This window comes from Ambystoma mexicanum, chromosome 7q (genome assembly GCF_040938575.1).
Source record: "Ambystoma mexicanum isolate Mex_15411 chromosome 7q, UKY_AmexF1_1, whole genome shotgun sequence".
In the NCBI taxonomy this organism is placed as follows: Eukaryota; Metazoa; Chordata; class Amphibia; order Caudata; family Ambystomatidae; genus Ambystoma; species Ambystoma mexicanum.
This window is the reverse complement of record NC_090941.1, coordinates 882,398,526-882,414,253: the sequence shown is the minus strand read 5'-3', so window position 1 is coordinate 882,414,253 and position 15,728 is coordinate 882,398,526. Positions and strand designations below refer to the sequence as shown.

Below are 15,728 nucleotides of genomic sequence, written 5' to 3'. Positions count from 1 at the left end.
TCACCCCTGTAAAAGAAACATGGAGAATCCCAAACTTTGCTGTCAAGGGGCACTCTGGGTTGATAAGCAGGGGTGTTCAGGCAAGACACTTTGCAGCAATGTCAACTGTTCAAGGAAATGTCTTATATATACAGTCATAGAAAAATGGTGAGGGGGCAGGGCCTCTTCAAAATATTGTACTTTTTGTTGTTTGGTGCTCGAGACAGTTAAGCTTTTTTAGGTGCGTTTGCTGTAGTTTAGCCAATATTAAGGCTGTTCGAGTCATATGTGTCCCACTGTCAACTCTGTGTTGAATCGTTTCAATGTGGTGGGTTTCTTTTCATCTAGTCAGCAGTGGAGACTGTTGACTCGCAGGCTTCCATCGGTTAGGAATGTGGATGAGTCCGAGAGGAAACAATCCTTCTGCTGGCTTCATTGGGTATTCATGACAAGTGAGTTGATGGCTTCCAGCAGGTCAATTCTCTGTGCAAATCAGTTGTCTTCACTGACAATTGGGTTCATCTTTGTGGTCAGTGACAATGGTTTTGGATAGCTTGAAGTGCTGAAAGTGGTTCGAAAATTCAGAGAGTGCCAAAAGCAGCACTACAGGTCCTGTTTCAGTTCAAAGCGCATTGAGCAGATGTCTCAAGGCAATGAAACTGGGTCCAAGCTGCTCCTGGACTTCTGGGAAGTCCGATCCAGGGTCTCCAAGGGGCAATGTGAGTCCTCAGTAGTCTAGGATGTTGTCGGGCACCTACAAGATCAGTATCCTGGCCCCAGTGCAACAGCCAGCAGAAAGGCAGCAGTCCTGCAGTATTGTCACCCCCACTGATCCCTGGGGATGGTTAGGGAGCAGAGATTGTCCCTGTCTTGGATGCCTTCTCCTTCACCTCTCTCGCAGATGAACATTGGAATAGATTGTATTCCCAACAGAATTCCAGTTGTGAGGTCCTTTCCTCTATTTGTGGTGAGACTAGATGAGAGAGCAGTGCGGGGCGGCTCCTGCATCCTGCGTGTGGCTGCTGGGTTTGGGTGCCTGCCGTGCCACCTCTGTGCTAAAGTCTATAAGCTAGAGGCAGGTGAGAAATCCTAGTCTTTAACCGCATCTGTGCCTAAATTGAGATATGGTGAGCCGTTGTGATTCGCTGTGCTGACTAGTGCCCTAAAATACGTTTTTAGACTCAGGGCAGCACTGGTGAGCGCTCATGGTACCCCAGCTGAGGTTTATGGTGGTGCTTTTGGGTGCTTGTGGGCCTTTTGTATGAGCTCTGCTTGGCCAGCCAGCTTATTAGATTTCCTCTTTCACAGAGGGGGTGAGTGGAGGTTATGCGGTTTAACAGCGCTGCTAATAGTGAAAGAAGTGTATTGTAAGGGGCACTCAATAAACGCCCAACAAATGTGTTTCTGAAAACATTACATAAAGTCTCCACGAGCAACTATATGAGTTGTTAGTATTACTTACTTAAATTTCGAATACTTTAGGGATATTTTATTTGTTCCTCTCAACCTTATTAATGTACACAAAGTTTTGGTCGGTGACTGCAGGTGAAAGCCTTTGAGCCGACTACTGCTGGAACTAATGACCCTGATAATGATGGTCAATCAATTGGGGAAAGCTCCAATTTTGATGGTATTGATAATAACTCCCCATTAGATCTATGTTACTCTTTACAAGGAAGCACTGCAGACGCTCCTGGAGTGCCAGTAGTCCTATCTGGTGCCCCTTTGATAACAGTAGCAACGATTGAGAGAGAGGAGTCGTCTGTTTCTAAATACCTAAACAGGTTATCTGCATCTCCTGATTTATTCCCCCAAATAGATTTGATCATCTCTGAAGAAGAGGAAAATGTGGGAACTCAATGTTATGCAGAGTTACACTCCTTTATGGTTACAATGCAGTGTGCAATGAAAAAACTTCGCAGTAAAATACATGAGGCTACTAAACCAAAGTCAACCCAATATCAGCAAGTCCCACAGCCATGTATTATTAATCTGAAACCAGATCTTGCTCATGCAGGTGTGGTAAACAGGTCAGAATCGACTGTCAATAACAGAAATGAACCAGTAATAGAGGAGGTTGGTGAGCATGACACTTCTGATACCTTTGGAATTTATTTAACTCGCAGACAGAAACGATTGCCGCTACGCAAGAGACTTCCTGACCATAAAGATTGAGTGAGAACGAAGTTTATTGAACTGCAGAAACCATCCAATGAGGTGGGGAAAACTAATAAAAATTTCAGAAAGCGTAATGCAAGGAAAAAACGTCACCAATCAAAAAAAAAAAGCAGGCACTTTCAATAACTGGTTGGTAATTCCGGATAAAACTGCAGCTAGTGAAAAATTTGAGGAGATGGGTGATACTGACCATGATACTGTGATGTCAATGAAAGACACGAATGGTTTACAATACAGCTCTATCCCTGACAAAGTTAAAACGACTGCTCCTTTGACATCTAGAATGGTGGCCATTGGAAAGTGGGTCACACAAAGTGTCAAGTCATCAGGGAATAAGATCATTATAAAAAATCTTAAAATGAAAGTAAGAAATAAATGGTTGAATCAGTTGGCCCTGTTAGGTATCATGAGACAAATACCACCACTAAGGGTGCTGGTAACAGATGATTCTGAATGTGTAGAGCCTTTGAAATGCATTAACTGGAAGAACTGCAGTGTGTTTTGAAATGGCCAGTAGAATCACTTCCATCCTCTGTAAGTGACACTGAAGCCTAGATATTATGTCCTGGAAAACATGAGTTTCTGGGCATATTCAGGGCTCTGATTAATCCATTAAATTGCTGTTAGGCAAGCAAGTTATCCTCCTGCAGGAAACATGGTTAATGCCCATTATATTCATTGACAGCTATCATACCTTTCAAATGTTAGCAAATAAAGGGGAGGTGGGAAGACCTTATGGTGAAAGTGTCTTAGCTATGAAACATGGTCTAGCTGTATGTAGATTGGACACATCTAATTGAGTTAATAATGTACCTGCAGTTGAGATTAGAGGATTTAGTGTAGGGTTAATGAGGACAATGTTGGTCATAAATACATGATCCTCCTGGGTCTCATCTTACCAATACCATCTTTGAGACATTATATGATTTGTTACTGGGTTGAACTAAAGGAGATGAAAATGACATTGTGATGCTGGGTGTTGACTTTAATGCACACTGTGTATCAACTAATGAAGTTGTGAAACTGGCTAATGTTGAATGTAAAAGTTCCATGAAACAACAAAAATCAAATGTGCAAGGTAGGAATTGGATGAATGTGTATGTTGAATGTATAATGTAGGGGGGGCTGTCCTCGGAACTTTACATGGTTCTCAGGCAAAAGTAAAGCAATCTTCGATTATTATTTTGTTAATGCCCCCTGCTTACAAGTAGTGGATAACATGAACATTGTAACAAATACATTTAGTGATCATGCTACGGTAATGGTTACACTAAATGTGGCAGGATTCATAAATATATGTGATAAAATTAGCGCAATAGAATTGAACCATGCAGACAATTGCATTTGCCGGTCGGTTCAAAATATTGCTAGAGCTAGTCAAAAAATAAATGTTAGTTGCAGTAGTATATATTCTAAATTGAAGTAGATGGATATGGATGGGATTGAAATGTGGTTCCACCAGCTTTCTAATGAGGCGACAGTTCATAAAACTACGTATGTGTCGGTCAGAGACTTGGAAAATACTGTAATGCCATAAAAGACAAATGAGGGGGGGGGGGTTAAGTACGTCAGATTATGAAATGAGGAAGAACATTGTGACTAGCATAATGAAGTCACTCCAGAGTGGCTGTAGTGTGGCATTGGGCAAAAGAAATTACATAATTACAAGAAAATAGAATCTATAGTCTGTGTGGAGGTACATAGCAGTGTCAGTATGTCTCTGAAGTAATTAAGAGGGATGTGGCCGAGCAGTTAGGGCTGGACTGCGTATTTTGGAGTGGGACCAAGTCTGATTTGAATATGCTCTTATCCCTTGCTGTAATGGCTCGGCAGGCTAAAGAACGATGGTCTGGAGGGTTTCCCCAAGCGACGCCAGAGGTTAAGATTAATTCTAAACATTCCAGCTATCACCTTGTTTGTTTCACTACCCTTCCCTCACAGGAGAGGAAAAACAAGGCAACAGTGGGAGTAAAACAAAGCTCTAGGAGAGTTGAAGTACACCCTCCACTCTGTTTGTCACCGAATGTGGATAGTGGTCATCCCCAAGCAAAGGTCCAACGTTACCCTGCGAGAGACAAGTCCAAGTCTGCCTATTTTAGGACATGGGGGCCATACAGTAAATACTAAAATATACAAAATAAATGAGTTACATTTTCAAAACCTCAGGCCATGAACATGAATTAAATTGATCCCAAAGAAAGCAGTGCATTCTTACAAATCAATGACTCGAGGCTCACCATCGTAGGTCCCAAAGAGTGTGAGAAATTTTTTAATTCTTTTATTCCAGTTAAATGATTTTTATTGGGATTTTGTGTACAAATGTACAGATTAATGTGTATATCAATTAATTTCACAATAGATTTCAATGAATATAATGTAACAATAGGAAGTATTTATATAAAGATTTGAGATTAATCATATTTGTATCATGAAATAATTAAAATTGAATATGATCTGTCTGAATGAAGACTCACAGGGGAAGACAAACTAGACATCAAATATGTGGTAAAAATATCCCATTTGATATCAAATTAAGAAAAGCATCCATTTTTTTAATTCTATGAAATTAGCAAATTAAATTCCACCATAGGTTGTAAAAGAGGTTTTGTGCAGTTTTCCGATTTGTAGCAATAAGGTGAAAAGCAATGTAAAAAAAGAGTGCAAGATAGGTTTGGAGATGGTATATCGATCATAAAAGGATTCACGAATATGCCTATCTGTAATTGCACAGGTTTAATGATTCTTGAAATGAAAACATATGTTGTAAGCAATTCCAGATTTTCTCCTAGAAGGAATAAACAAATGTACATTTAAATATGGAGTAAGTGAAATCTGTAGATGGAGAATGGCAAGACATAGCAAGAATTAGAAATGGCATTAGAAATTTTGGAAATTCTAATTGGTATTAGGAAGTGTCTATGTAAAATAAAAATGCCCATCGCATGAGGTTTGCAGCAACTGACGTAGTGAAACGTTACTTCCAAATTTTAGCCCAGACATCTGACAAGGGTTGTAAATTCCAGTTCCCATTGTTTAATAATATTAGAATTAAGAAGATCATTTTCATTGGATTGATTAAGAATTGAGTGAAACTTAAAAGCTTTGGGGATCCTCACACCTACTCCCCATGGTTCCTCTTATCAGGTAGCCAGGGACCCTGACCCTGGGGGTGGAGAAGCGAGGGAAGATCACCTGGGTAGAGGGTCCTTGGGGATTGGGAAGAGGACAACCTTAGGCGAGACATGGTATCCCCCAGTTCCTTATAAAAATGAACCGTTGGTTCCCAAAACCTTTATAGGTTATTGTGAGCCTCACACTGTTAATTCAGATGGATGTCAAACAAATACCAAAGTGAGGAGAAGACAACACAGATTTGCAAATAGTTCCTTTTATGCAAACCTCCCCAAACACCACTCTTATACTGAGATGAAGAAGAGGGCTATGGAGGAGTCTAAATGGAGAAGCCAGCCATGTCCCTTTAACTATGGTCAAGCAATTGAACTAAATGTCCACCACCTGTGGTCACTTAGTAAGCCCAACGCATATAAAAATGTGGGCTGTTCACAAGGTAGGGGGTTGTGCAGTACGCTGGAGCAATGAGCCCGCTGAAAGCTGGCGAACCGGACAGACAGGAGCTGGAGAGGCGAGCGCTGGAAGCTGTGTCAGAGAAGGACAAGAGACGCTGGGGCCGAGGGAGGCCCAGAGAAGGTCGGGAGAGTATGGTACACTGTCCTTGTCAGGCGCAAGCAGAATCTGTGGGGCGCTGAAGCACTCACGTTGCTACAGACCTATGGGAGAGCGAGCAGCGTTCTCCCTGACCTCCGTAAGAAAAGAGCAGAGACTGTGGAAGCAGGAAAGGCAAAGGAAGGAAATGAACGAAGCTGACGGAGCTGCCTGCCTGAAGCTGTTGAGTGCAGACAGGGAACACTTATACCGGGGAGCTCTGAAAACCTGCAATAAGCCTTTCTTGAATAGCAAACATTTCGGAAATAGTCATAAGCACTTTTGAACACTGAGGCGAGTGCTTATAAACTTGAATGAACTGAAGGTGGTTTCAAGAGTGAAATAGAGTTTTGAATCCCTGACGAACTGAAAGCATTACTGAATACTGTGCAGAATTATAACAAGTAATGAAGATGATTGAATAAGCATTTCTGAATGCTGCACAGAGACAAAGCAAATAATTTGCATGTTTTGAATGAAATAAAGGTAAGGTTGTGCCAGGTGGCAAATACCACAGAGTGAACTGAATGAAATATAAGTGTTGACAAAGCAAGTAAGATCTCAAGAAGAGTGCGTGCAGAGAAACCAGTATTGACACAAGCCAAGTGGTCAAGAAACTACAAGTTAAAAGGAAACCTGCATTAGCAAAAGCCAGAGAAGTGGACAAAGTGTAACCAAGTGAGTGGTGGCCAAGCTAGCCATGACAAAGTGTTGAAATAAAATAATCCTGAAACAATAATTATTCTTTACTGTCATGGTAAAGCAGTGGATAATTGTTGCTAATACACTTGGAAAAGGGGTATTGGTTACTTGACCTGTAATGGGTGGACTGTAAGCGATATTCAATCAACACTACAGCTAAGTCAATGCCTAGTCTGGGATGCTGAGGAAAACCCTTATTTGTGTATTTTTATGTCCAGTTCAGTACTCTGGATGACAACCCTTGTATAACGCCCACCTCTTAGAATCCCCCTGGCCACACTGAGCCAAGAAGTAGGTTTGTTTTGCAAATTAAAAGGTTTATTTGTACAATTCAACAATATATATCTACCACACTTTTATAATATATTAATATCTGATAGTACACTGAGACATATGATGTGGATCCACAATGGGTAATGTTACAGTGGTACACTTGATTACTTAGGAGTAGTATAGAGGATGTGGTAGCTGAGAATGCTTTATGGTTTCAAGGAAATGCAATGAGGAATAAAATGCAGTACAGAAATACTTGATATGATTTTAGCAAAAGATAAGATAATCACTTTTTCTCTGGCAATTCACCCTCCTCCCCTATGCAATGTAAGAAATGGAAGGAGATGGAAAGAGGAGCACACAGTTCTCAGGAATGCAATCAAATACAATACGAAATTCAGTTCCCTCCCAGCAAGCTTAGAGGAAACAGGTAGGCGTTTGAAACACAGGCCCAAAATGCTTTTTAAATGTGATGGCAATGGATGGGAAAATGTGCCAACTGATTTTAATTCCCTCTAGAGGTTCAGGGTAGGTGATGCGTGTTGGTATTAGTTCAGGCTCACTTTAGCAATGCTCTATGAGTTATTACCAAGTTGCAACGGATGTTAACAAAAGAAAGAATGGAGCTGCTATTTTGACAAGTGGAGAAATTGAGCCCAAATCGCGGTAAATTTCGCGAGTGCGTAATTCGTGATTGCGGTAAAGGTATAAGGAGTGTAGGAAGTCGGTTATAGGCTTGTTGGAAAGGAGGAAAGTTAAATCTCGTTCCTAGCCCAAACGGTTCCAGAGATACGGACGATTTAATAAAGGTAGATTTTCAGATTTAAAGTAAACTCAAAATGACAGGTGACAGCTTGCAGCTGCAGAATTGACAGGTGACAGTTGTGCAGCTTTAAAAATGACAGATGACACGATTTCTAGGAGGCAGTTCTACTTAGGTTAAAATAGTTTGGATTAGATTATTTTAACTAAGAGATTGGTTCTGCACAGTTCTGCTAGGTACTCACAATATAAATTTGAACTAGGCCTCGTCACGGATCTGGTCAACACGTCCGGCTGCGGTTCTGTCTGCTCGGCGGGTCAATCAGGCACCGGTTCTGCTCACAGCGATCTGGGTCAGCTCTGCTCTGCTGGTCTAGCCTCTCTGGACTGGATGTAACACTGCTTTCTGGGTACTGCTACAGGTTCTTGCAAAAATTCTCGGCAAAACTTCAAACAGCTCGCCCGGCTGTTGAATAGTTTGGTTAGTTTTGAGGCCTGCTGAAGAGGATTCAGCTGGTGGATTCAGGCCTCTCTGCTACAAATTCTGGAGTTAATTTCTGCTACAGGTTCTGGAGATTGATGGATTTGAAGTCTGGATCTCTGGATGTGAAGTCGTCGGTCAGCATGCTCCGCAGCAAAAGGAATTGAATGTGTCTACCTGTCCCAGCAGTCTCTTTTTATGTGATTTGAAAATGGGTGTGTGCCTGGGCCTAGCTAAGCCTGCCCCTCTCTAGTTGTCATTGGCCCAATTCTCCCCTCTCCCATGATTGGGGGAAGGAAATGGATTGTCATCATGATGAGGTCTGTTTATGGGTCAGAGGATCTTCCCCTGGTCAGTTTGCCCACAAATCTATATTTGATTCAAATATATCTTTCCCAGATACACAATTTGTTGAAATTACATGTACACATTTTATATTCCTTATGGTCCATGCTTGTCCACCTCTGATCTTCCTGGGGGCTTGCATTAAAAAATGACAACATTTTGCGCTTTTTAACTGGTTTTGCAATATCGGACATTTACCCAAAATTACACACATGTGCGCAAGGAGTATGGACATTAATTGATGAAGTGTCAGATTTTTAACATGCAGACATTTGGAGTAAGACCCTATTTTCCACTAGCAACCCCCCAGAATACACCACAGGGTCCTAACGCCTCTTAAAATGTGCACCGAAAAATCACAAGAATAATGGTATTACTTATATAATTCTGACAAGTCCGTACTATGAATTATCCATCTTTTTTAAAATTATGCCCTGGTCAAAAAGGGGTGTGGCTTCCCACATCACATGGTGGAATAACTGGTTTATCCACTTCCCCCAAGCCAGCTTGTTCACAGAGGCACAGTTGCCCCCCAGTTTCTCCTAAGAGGAAGCTATTTTACGAAGCCCCCAATATAACATTTGCCTGAGTCAAGGAAGTTGCATTGTTCGGTCCCTTCCAGTTCCCAGGTGCTCCACCCCTAATCTAATCAGAGAGGTGTCAAATCCTTTTGGCAAGGGGCTGCAGGATGCAGCTAGGCCTGGGAAGAGTGGCTGTTGATCCAGTTTCAACTCCTGTCGGGGGTAGTTGTCAGGCAGAATCCAGTTTCACTAAGCCAGGTTTCAGCTAAATGTCACTTTTTGTTCCCAGTTTTCTACATTCAAATCAAACTGACAATTTTTACCTATACATTAAATAATTACTTCCTTCAAGTCATTTCAGAATATAGTTTTACATTGTATCCACCTCTTAGCAAGTCTTTCCTTGGTCTGGTTTTGTTTCATTTGTGCAGTTTTACACAAAAGTCTGGTGGTTTTAAAACGCTGGCTTTCTGATAGTGGTGAGTACTGGTAATGCAACCATTTTTGGGATTAAGAAAAGGAATTCCCCACAGTTCTGAGTTGCTTTTTGGAAATCAGCATTGCCATTCCCAATGGTTTCAGGCTACTGTGTGTGTAGCCCAATGGTGGTTTTAGGCAGTGCCCTCCTGTGCTCACAACATAGGCAAAAATGGGTGGCAGCCTATTCTTCATGTTTTCCCTGTGCACTCTTTGTGGAGTTCTGGCCATCATGATGTTTTCCATGCCAGTACTGCACAGTTTTATGGTAGGGCTTGGATGCATGGGTAAAAACATCCCACAGGACTGTGTGGTCTGTCAACTGCACCTAGACAGAGGGCGCCCCTGAATGGAAGCAGTACTGATAAATCACAGCTAAGAAAGGGATATCGGTTGCGTGACCTCTAATGGGTGGACCAGCTGCACCTAGAACGCCCTGCATGAAAAAGGAAAATTTAAAGAAGTCGAGAATGTTGATATCAAAAGGAGCAAGTCAATGAAAATGTACATGGAGAGATTTGTGTTGTAACAAACATGTGATGGTGAACTAGAGAACATGACCCATGGTAAGAAGGTTGGGGAGGATCCCAGCCCTTTGTGCACTATTTTGTTTGAGCTTTGAATCTTCTCTCTTGAAATTGGGGAAGGGAACCACAAGACTTTGTGGAACTGTCTTGAATGTGGGGAAGGAGAGCTGAAACGTAAACAAGGAGCTGGACGAAGCTCAGAACTTTATTTTGAGCACTATTCCTTTATTTCTTTTGTTACTGACATCCCTATACAATGTTTTACTTTAGTTGTGAGGACAAGTAAAGTTTTTGGACGCAGACAGACTTTTAAGTTGAACTTTCTGACTCGGACTTTATTTGGTAAGGAAATCCCACCTTAGCATAGGTCAAGTCAGGCCTTCAACCATCCTGACCTTTAAGTTAATAAAACCTTTCTGTTTGACCTTTGAATCTGTTGTCTGTGTTTTGCTTCATGATGCCTTCACAAAGTGCATTAGTAAGTCTACCTGTTTTGATGGAGTCTTTTGAGAGCAAATAGACAATGATTTAGTAAGTGAGTTTATAAGAGTAACATAACCTTATAATCGTTGTCATCAAGATTGAAACAAACACAGTTGCAGAAAATTAGATAGTTATGTAATTTTCAAATATGTTTAACTTGAAAGATTCCAACTGAATACCATCTATGAAAGAAGGTATCTTTTGGTTTGAAAGAAAAAAGTTTAATAAACCATAAGAAGGCGTTGGTGAAATCCTGCCAAATTAACAGTTCAATAAATATTTCCAAGCATTTTTCGAAGAATGTAGAAGGAGAAATGTGTTGATACCTGACCATGAGGAAGTTTGAAGAAAATGAAACAATGAGAATGGATCAATTAGATTACTTTCCAATTTAATCCAAGTAAGAGCATTTATAAATTGTGATTCATTATAGTAAAATAAAACAATTTGTCAAAATAAAAAGGATTTCTGATATTTAGAGAAGTCAGGGAATTTCACACCTCCATTATCTTTACTAGATTTAAGTTTATTTAAAGACATTTTTTGAGTTGTATTATTCCAAAGAAATGTTGATAATCATGTGTCTATCTGTTCGAAGAATGCAGTGGATAGAGATATCAGAATCATTGAAAGATAGTATAGAATATTAGGACCTTTTGACTGAGTCAAAAACGTCCCCACCAAGATCAAAATAGCGGAGACCAATAATTACAGAATTTATTTAGTCTATGATTATATTTTCATTAAGGGACAATGTAGAAGAAATATCTTTTGAAATAAGGATGTCTAAATAATGAATGGATGGCGTACACCATTTCATACTATATAAAGGAATGTCCGAGGCTGTGCAAGAATTGGTTAAAAGTAACATTTCTGATTTATCAAAATGTTATTAATAAACAGAAACCTTGGATAATTCATCAATAATATTCATCTTTGTAAGGATGGACGATGAAGGTTCTGATACATAAAGAAGAATATAAGAACTTGAGTTGAATGCCTTTTTGCCAGCATGGGGTCTGGCATGGATTCACATACTCATGAATATTCCCTGTCGTCAGGCTGGGAATCCTCGGTAAAAGAAAAAACTGTTTCACTTTCACTTTAAAACTGTATTTCTCTAAACCAATCACTGCTCTCTGGGTCATACTGCCCCCCTTCCAATGACAGTCCTCTCCCTAACCGCCACCCCTGGTGGCCACCTTCAGATTTGGTAAGCACAAAAGTGGCAGTATGAGCCACAGAGGGGAAGCGGGAGGGTTAACCTGTGAATACATGCCAAACCCATGCTGGAGAACAATAATTACAAGTAAGTTCAAACATAAAAGGCAACGAAACACGGCTGTAAGTTACAGTAGCTTCAAAAAAACACTGTTAACTTTGAGAAGCGAAACAACAGGATCAATTTGCTTTGTAGGGGCTCTACATGTGTCTCTGTGCTTGTCAGGAGTATCAAAGGAGTTAGGAGAAGAATCAAGGTCAAATCTGTTTCTAGAGTAATTCAATTTGCCATACTTAAATTTACTGCGACTGGAAGAATTAGACCATTGAAGATATTGTAGCTGTTTGGGGCACATCGTAGGACAGGAGGATACAGTGGATGAGGTATCCATATCTGTAGGTTCCAGAGATTTAAAAAAGTTCCTACAGTTCATCAGGGTCAGAGTATTCTTTAGTAATGCTATGCACTGGTGTAATTAGCATAATAGACCGTATATGATACAGAGATTTTTCAATGCGCTTCTCATTAACAAAAGTCATTTTCTTTTGTCATGAGTAATTTTTGAAAAATCCGGTGAAATATGTATTTTATTTCCTTGAAAGGTTAAGCAAGACTACTTTTTCACCACTAATAGAATTAGAGCAGCCTGTAAATGAGATAGAAGGCAGGCAATGAGATCAAGGAGAAACGCTATTGTTGGCAAAACGAGGTTTAATTCTGTGTGATCATTGAAATTCAAGAGGAGGGCTAAAAGAGATATGTAGAATTTTAAGATATGAATTTAATGGGGTCATTTTTTTCAGAGTTCTCCAGAATCCCATAAAATCTTACGTTATCTCTTATGTTTCTATCTTCCAAATTGATCAATTCTGAATCCACCTTGAACAATCTTTTTTGCATATGTTCAAAACCTTCCATTCTGTCCTCAGTTAAAGAAATGCATTGTTGTGCTTCATTTAGTCTTCCATTTATTATTTTCATTTTATTTTTTAATGAACCCAAATCATCCTGCAATGCTAAATATCTAGAAACAAGAACTGAAATGGAGGACTAAATAGTAGATAATTCACTCAGAATGTTCTCCATGCCCTTATTAATTGAAGATAATTCCTTTTGGAAATTAAGAGAGCTTTGGTCATTCATTGTTGGAAATACCAATGAATAACTCAAGTTTCCTTAATAAATGTGAACGCGACAAGCAGGTAACTTGAATAAATGGAATCAAATATGTAGTACAACAAATGGACTTCAGGTGTCAGCGGCAAGCAGGCCGCAGCATGAAGTGCAATCACGCTCTTGCATAATATGCAGCGCTGCATAATTAACTGGAGTGATTCAGTAGCATTTCTGTGTCGGCTGTACAAAGTCCTCCATTTTCCAGCAGTCAGAGCACCAAGCAAATCCCTCAGTCAGTTATCGCCACATCGGAGAACACAAATCTCTTAACTCCCGTAAATATTACCTTCTTCGCTTTTGGCTTCACCGCTCAGCACCCTTCGCCATTATCGCTGAACAGCATGCGGAGGAGACTGGGCAGCATCAATATCAGATGAAACAGCACTTCAAATGAAATGGGTAATAACGATGCAGGTCAGGTTTATAAATCAAGCTATATTGGTCTTAAAAAGAGGATAATTACACTCCGTCAGGTGGACCTAGAGAATTATGTGTCCACATTGCCTGACAGTTGGCCCCAGCCCCAGCATTAGGCATTCTTAATCTTTATATTTTTTAGTAACTTTAAATAATCATTGGTTTGTGCTAGAGATGGAAAGAAAACAATACCCGGTGGGGATTGGGTGCACGCAGGAAGACTTCTGAGTTTCAACATGACTTTGTGGTTTGATTCTGGGGCCCCTGGTGACATGTGAATTTCCAATAGGCGCCTATCTACCATAAATCTCTTTTTGAAGTGTCTACAGAACTAGCTCCCAGTGGATTGTTTCAGCAGGTTGTTCCTGTGCATTTCTCCAGGGAATACATTATATTAGAGAATATACCTACAAGTAGCATTGATTTCTCGGCTTATTATGTGCCAGGGCAGCATGCTTGCATTTATTTGCCACCTTGAATGTTTCTCCAAAATAGCATTTAAAAAACGTGCTCTTTCAATTGCAATGAATTCAGTCACAGCTCATCTTTTGTTTAATACTCTAATGCTGGTAATAGACCTTTTTTTTATCCTAACAGAAGTAAGTAAAACATAAGCACTTTTATCTAGCTTTAACGGTTCAAAGGTACATGTGCAACATCCTGCTGGAAGGGTGTCATGTAATATTATCCCTACCAATAATATTTCCATATATATGGTCGTCGGGAACAGCCATAGGCAATATTATAAGTGGGGATACATTTTGGGGTAAATGGGAGCAGGGAGTTGCAGGGGTGTGTCCAGCTCCCTTTAAAATAATATGGGGTTTGCAGGGATGTCCCCTGCAGGTTCAATGGGTTAATATCGCAGAAAAATACAGCACCATTCTTGTATGGCGATATTTTTGCATGGATGTTAAGACATGGAACCACTAGAAGTTACAGTGGCAAAAGCAAATTCAGCAGTACTTAATAACCTGCCTAAGAATCTGTTGTTATCATTCATATTGTTTATATAATAAAGTTTTGCAAATTCTAAAGCCTCCTTATCAAACTCTGTTGTAGAATTATTTGCCCCTCACTGTCCATTCACGCGTTACCTTTGGCATGGGTAAAATAGCAACATACTCGAATTGATTGGGCCATCTGTATTTTGTTTCTAGATTCGCTGAATTCTGCCATAGAAAATTTCACCAGATCTGCCAAAGCCTTTCATATTCGGCTCCAGCAACTGAACACTGACAGGTAAGTTTTAGAGAGATTATTTTTTATATATGCTGAAAACAAATTCATGAAGCTAATAGCAACTTTGGCAGTATAAGCTGGGGCACTTATGGCGTTCCATGTCTTGTGTGAGTTGGCCAGCCATTCCACATAACAAGTTCCAGAATGCAATGAAAAGGCCCGCTTTAGGTGAGATACTGTGCCATGTCATAGGATTACTTAGAGCTCTGGTCAACCCACTTACTTCTCAGGATTTTCCATTTCCGTGAGCTCCTAGTTGGAAGGTTTGTGTACAGTATGTTACTTCCATGTCCCTCTTTCCTCATCCAGCACCTCCAGCCTGCCCTTACAGGATCCTTCCAACTTCTTTCCTTCAGGTCCTGCCTCCCTTCCATGGTGCATACATCTCCACCTTACCCATAATCCAGTTGTCTTGTTTCCTACCTTTAGGTAGGGACCCTGGCATGCTGCTGAGCTTCACACTGATACCTTTTCCCTTTGTTGCTGGCCTCCTGGGTGCAACGTTGGTGTCTAGCCCGAGCCCCAACCAGCTGCAGTGTGCCGTAATGTGCCTCAGGGTAATGCTCCCATTCCTTGCAGTATAGCTAAGGAAGCCTGGAAAAAGGCACAGAAAGAAAAAGCCAAATCTCCAGCCAAGGAAATGGCAGAGAAGGAAAAGGCAGCGGCCCTCTGTACGCAAAAAGGAGTGACAAGCAGAAGAGTGGCCCTGGCACTAAATGAGGCAGAGGACACGCTGAAGGGGAAGCATTATGAGAAACTGACATCCATCTTGACAAAGCAAGTAAATTCCCTTAAAATTGAAATCCTTTTGGGTTTAATTTCCATTGGTTTGCCTTCATCTGTGCCCATGTCTAGGTTAAGGCTGCCTCACCCTGTGTAGATCAGTCACTGACTCATAGTCTCTCATGGATAGAAATGCTCCAGTACAGCTCTTTCCTGTTTGTTGGCATCTTTCTTGGCTAGGATACACATGGTCTATATTAGGCCTGGGGTTCTCCTGTATGTATTACTAAATGGCATAAACACCCCGGTACCCGTAGATCATCTGGAAGGTTTCAGGTGTTGAACTCTTTGAGATGGCTCTACCCTAGTGTGCAAATACACTGCCCTCCGACACTCACCTGTCTGCTCATCAGTTATGTATTAGTGTTGGTCTGAAGTTTCTTCCCCTCACACCTGTGGTCAGGTCTGTTCTGCTGGCAAAAATGTAACTGACTCCA

General features: G+C 40.7%; 1 protein-coding gene across 3 annotated transcripts in view; it reads left to right on the top strand.

Annotated features, from left to right (window-relative positions):
• Positions 1 to 15,728, top strand: part of LOC138527989 (glutamate carboxypeptidase 2-like) — an 898,418-nt gene that overhangs the window by 772,783 nt on the left and 109,907 nt on the right. For all 3 annotated transcript variants that reach the window (XM_069639404.1, XM_069639405.1, XM_069639406.1), the window contains exon 17: positions 14,427 to 14,508. In XM_069639404.1, the coding sequence (XP_069495505.1) occupies positions 14,427 to 14,508 (82 nt within the window). The remainder of the gene's footprint in view (positions 1 to 14,426; positions 14,509 to 15,728) is intronic.